We start from the raw sequence: 4,126 nt of genomic DNA on the forward strand, positions 1-4,126 counted from the left end.
CGAAAACGTATCTCTCCTCGCGACGGTTCTCCGATTCGGGATCTCTATACACGAAAAAGAGTCAAATCTAACGTAAACTCTAAAGTTATCTGTAGTAACAATCGTAAATACATCTATTATGATTGATTTAGTGATGCTACAGATAGTGATGTACAGATTCGAAGCGGTTGCTTTTATTTCTTTGTAAACCAAGTATATCAACCTTGTAGATGTTTTCCGTGACATACACGTCAGAAATCTGACGTCTTCGATGCGGCTTTTGTATTGACATTCGTGACGGTCTCCAATCATGCGGTACAACATCGTCGAGGAAAAACACTGTTGGTTTAAACTGTGGAAACCTAATTATAATCTATATTTACTCGATATTGTTTATGATTTACAGGGTCTTTAGTCAATGAGTTAAGTGCCGTCGCAATTCGATGAAACAATGCAAAACTCGACCAGCGAAGCACTTGTGCCGGCGAAGGCTCAGTTCTGGGATCTGCCGGATGAGGTGAGAATGTTGAAATTTGAAACAAATTTGGTTCGATGGCTTAAACAAGTGTTGCGTTTTACAGATATTGGGCATCGTGTTCGACAATCTCGACGTGTACGAGTTGAAAACCATATCGCTCGTATGTAAACGATGGTGTAAAGTGGTATTTTGTGGGTCAAGAATGGACAAGGTTTGCATTACAGTGCGCTGTGATATCAACGATCAGTATTATAAATTGTTGCTTAAAACAACGAGAATTTATCGTCACATTGACCTATCACCCGGCAGTGAAAGAATGGTTTTCGATGATTTCATACAGTTTTTGCGGAAATCAAAGAATTCAGTACATTCGCTGAAAATATGCCCAACATTTCATGTCACATTGAATCAGTTGCGGCTGATCGTGCTAGAGGTTCCTAATTTGCAGCAATTGTCAATACATACTATTGCTCCCTACGCCAATTTCGAGCAGATGAATGAACGGCACGAATCATTTCCAAGTCTGCCGAAGCTTACGCACCTTTGCATCGGTAAAGAAAGTAGTGTGTTGCCCTTTGATGAGTTCAGTGTACGCACGATTGCTTTCCACTTGAAATGTCTCGATATGCACTGTGACTCACAAGACCAGTTGAAAGTGTTCCGGCATTTTAGCGGCCAACTTAAATTTGTTCGAGTGGTGTTTGCCACCAAGGACTTTTTCGATCGCTTTTTCGAGTTAATTTTTCCCGATTTGAATGAATTGGAAATCCTGGACAATTGCTACGAGAAGAAACCGGATGGCGAGTTCTTTCGCAGCCTTACCAGCCTCCGGCGGTTGACTCTTCGATGCCACCTATCCAAACGAACAATTCAGATAATCACGTCGTGCTGCCACGAGCTAACGTTCTTGCACATCCACACGCAAATGTTAGAAGAAAAATGGTTGACATCCCTCGCAGAACTAACCAAGCTTCAAGTAAGTAGAAATAGCGTAGCTTACTGCGCTACGTGAGTTCGTGTACTACGACGAGAGTGTCTTTCTTTCAGGCTGTTAAATTGGAAGGATGGTTCCCGAAGGAAACGTTCTATGGTTGCAAATCGATTACATCGCTTGAATCGCTCCATTTGCTCGATGGTGTATATATGTTTAGATACATTCCGAAAGACTTGAATTTCTTCAACGATATATTAACGGTGGCTCCACAACTATCACTTCTGGAAATCGGGTGTCCATTGAGTGACGATTCACTCCTTCTCTTTATCTGCGATAAGTTTAAGCATCTTAGGTGCTTGAAGCTGCGATTTCGTTTCGGCGTAAGTTTGATTATTGAGTTATTTTCCCACTTGAAAGTTACATTGAAATCGTATTGCAGATCACCACAGAAGGTCTTATAAGAATCGATCAACTGCCACTACTACAGGAACTGCAGCTAGGTCCGTGGGACGTGTCGGTAGATTCGAGAAATGTATTCGTTCGTATTCCTTCGAATAATGTCCAACGCCTATCACTTGTTGAGAGCACTGATGTAAGTATGCCACGAGTATATTAAGAAACGCATGGACATTTCAACGAACTCTTTGTTTATTGCCCTGGTTATTGTTCACTTAATCACGACATCTTTCCCTTTCATTGGTTGAAGCTAACGGATGATGACCTTCTCATGATACCTGAAATTTTCCCCAAGCTCCAAAACTTGTGCGTTGCACGTTGCCGCTCGATATCGGAGGCTGTCGTCGCAAGGCTACGCACATTGCGCCTAACATGTAGAATCGATATGAACGGAAAGCGGTTTTATCCAGATCATCAAAGCATAACGGAATAAAATGTTCAAACTGAGTCCATTTTGTTTCTGAATAGAAAACGCTTTAATTTAATTTAATTTATTTTTGCATTAGTGCTTTGTAATATTTATCATAGCTAGATTTGATGTTACGAAATCGAAAAATAAAATTGAAATGTTCCTTATGGTACGCTCAAACACTTTTTGAGCAGCGACCAGCGACCAGTGAGAGTTTTATCAGTAGGTAGGATAAGGACAGTACGATAAGGAACTGTTTTTTTTCTAAAACAATCTTAGAAAGAGATCATATCCGACAACGTATGACCTAATCTCATTTAAAAACGTTCAAATCGTTTAGTGTATCGTCTGGTGACAAAATTTTTCGTTCGATTTTTTTCAAATTGAAGTTTTTTGGCGAAGTACTTAAGCGAACGCTTTTCCCATTTTAGACCATGCGATACATTCATAAAATTGCGTTTTAGAAAAGTTACATCGTTAAGTGTAAAAAGTGGATGTGGTTTTTGCCACACAGTTGTTGCTTAAATTAACTTTAGTGGAAGAGTGGTTTAAGGCGCCCTCTTACTTCCAAACCTATTGAATCTTTTTGAATTGTACGTGAATTACTTCTTTCTAACGTTTCAAACGGTTGCTGGCGAATTGTTAAGTAGTATTTCCTACCTGTAACACATGGGCTGAGCAGTTTATTTCATCAACGTAATCTCCATCAAGAGCCAGTTTTCGGTTTTAGTTCCAGCGCCGCTGTCACATTTCAATACTACTTTTGTAGAATGATTTAATTTTTGTCTCAAAGTAGATCTTAGCTATTACCACTTCATTCGACCGACATTTGTGGGTTAAGACCCCGCTGTGTATTTATTTCCCAAATATTATTTTTAAACCGCAAAGGCCGTCGTTAGAATTTTCTCTTTTTCCGCTGGAATTGGAAAGAAATTGGCCACCGAAAGAAATGGGGGCGGAACGTAAGGTAAGACTCGTAGCAAAGCACGAAAGAAAAGCAGTTTCCGTCGGAAGATTCAGGGTAAACCTTTGGGAAAACGCTACTCGCGCTTTTCTTCTCGATCTGTCGCAGAGGAACAGGAACAGGAGCGGCTGGAACAGGAGAACAGGAGCACCAAAATATTTGGCAAGCAATAATACTGAAATATTGCCACAAATATTGTTGGACCGTATCATACAATATTATTACGAAATAATTCCATGCTAGCTTCGCAATCAAGATTGTTCTTTCTAATCAGGGGAATTTGGGCTACCTCCGCGGTACAACCTGGTACCCTATTGAAAATGTCGCTGAAACCGGGACTTTTTCGAGTGGATTTTATGGCGAACGCACCTTGTCCACGCAGCTGCCGTTTCGACAATGGCCGAAAGCATCCGAAAAATCAATTGATTAAATAAAACACCTTTTTATTTGAAGTAAATCCAGCTTATTCGCCGATCTCATCTGGTTACGCTGGCAGATCAGCTCTCACAGAAGGACTTTTATCGCGCCATTCAGCGATCAGTATCTGAGCACTAATTTCGCTGGAATCGATGATGAGGTGCCCGAACCTGAATGAGCTTACTTTAAAAACGCATGATGTTTATATCCCTCGTCCCTCGATTAGTTCGTTGGCCGGCAAAGTGGTTGGCCACACGCCGTCATGTCGGGAAGATCCAGGGTTTGCTCTTCCTTACGAAGGATATGCATGGGGTGCTCTCAGAAAGCGCGATCGTGGGGCGGTTTAAGTTCCCGCCAAATACAGTACCATTTCAGCATGATGCGTTTCTTTCAAAAGGTGACCCTCTTAGCGTTACCTATCTCCGGTGGTTTCTGGTTTCTCAAGCGGACAAACTGGTTCTGTTTTTTTATTATAAAACTATCGCTCAA

At 41.1% G+C, this 4,126-nt stretch overlaps 1 protein-coding gene across 1 annotated transcript; it reads left to right on the plus strand.

Annotated features, from left to right (window-relative positions):
- The first annotated feature begins 301 nt into the window (after nt 1-301).
- LOC131215233 (uncharacterized) lies at nt 302-2,280 on the plus strand. The gene is made up of 6 exons (XM_058209621.1): nt 302-320; nt 386-496; nt 561-1,433; nt 1,505-1,771; nt 1,831-1,983; nt 2,098-2,280. Exons 2-6 carry the CDS (start codon nt 431-433, stop codon nt 2,278-2,280), a joined length of 1,542 nt encoding a protein of 513 aa, XP_058065604.1. The 5' UTR covers nt 302-320; nt 386-430.
- The last annotated feature ends 1,846 nt before the right edge of the window (nt 2,281-4,126 follow it).

The sequence above is a fragment of the Anopheles bellator genome, chromosome 1, assembly GCF_943735745.2.
Source record: "Anopheles bellator chromosome 1, idAnoBellAS_SP24_06.2, whole genome shotgun sequence".
NCBI lineage: Eukaryota > Metazoa > Arthropoda > Insecta > Diptera > Culicidae > Anopheles > Anopheles bellator.

Bases quoted from the DNA above. Each gene is read 5' to 3' on its own strand.
- LOC131215233 (XM_058209621.1), top strand. From the start codon at position 431: ATGCAAAACTCGACCAGCGAAGCACTTGTGCCGGCGAAGGCTCAGTTC. The intron at 1,434-1,504 runs GTAAGTAGAAAT...TCTTTCTTTCAG, and splicing joins CAGAACTAACCAAGCTTCAA to GCTGTTAAATTGGAAGGATG. The intron at 1,772-1,830 runs GTAAGTTTGATT...ATCGTATTGCAG, and splicing joins AGCTGCGATTTCGTTTCGGC to ATCACCACAGAAGGTCTTAT.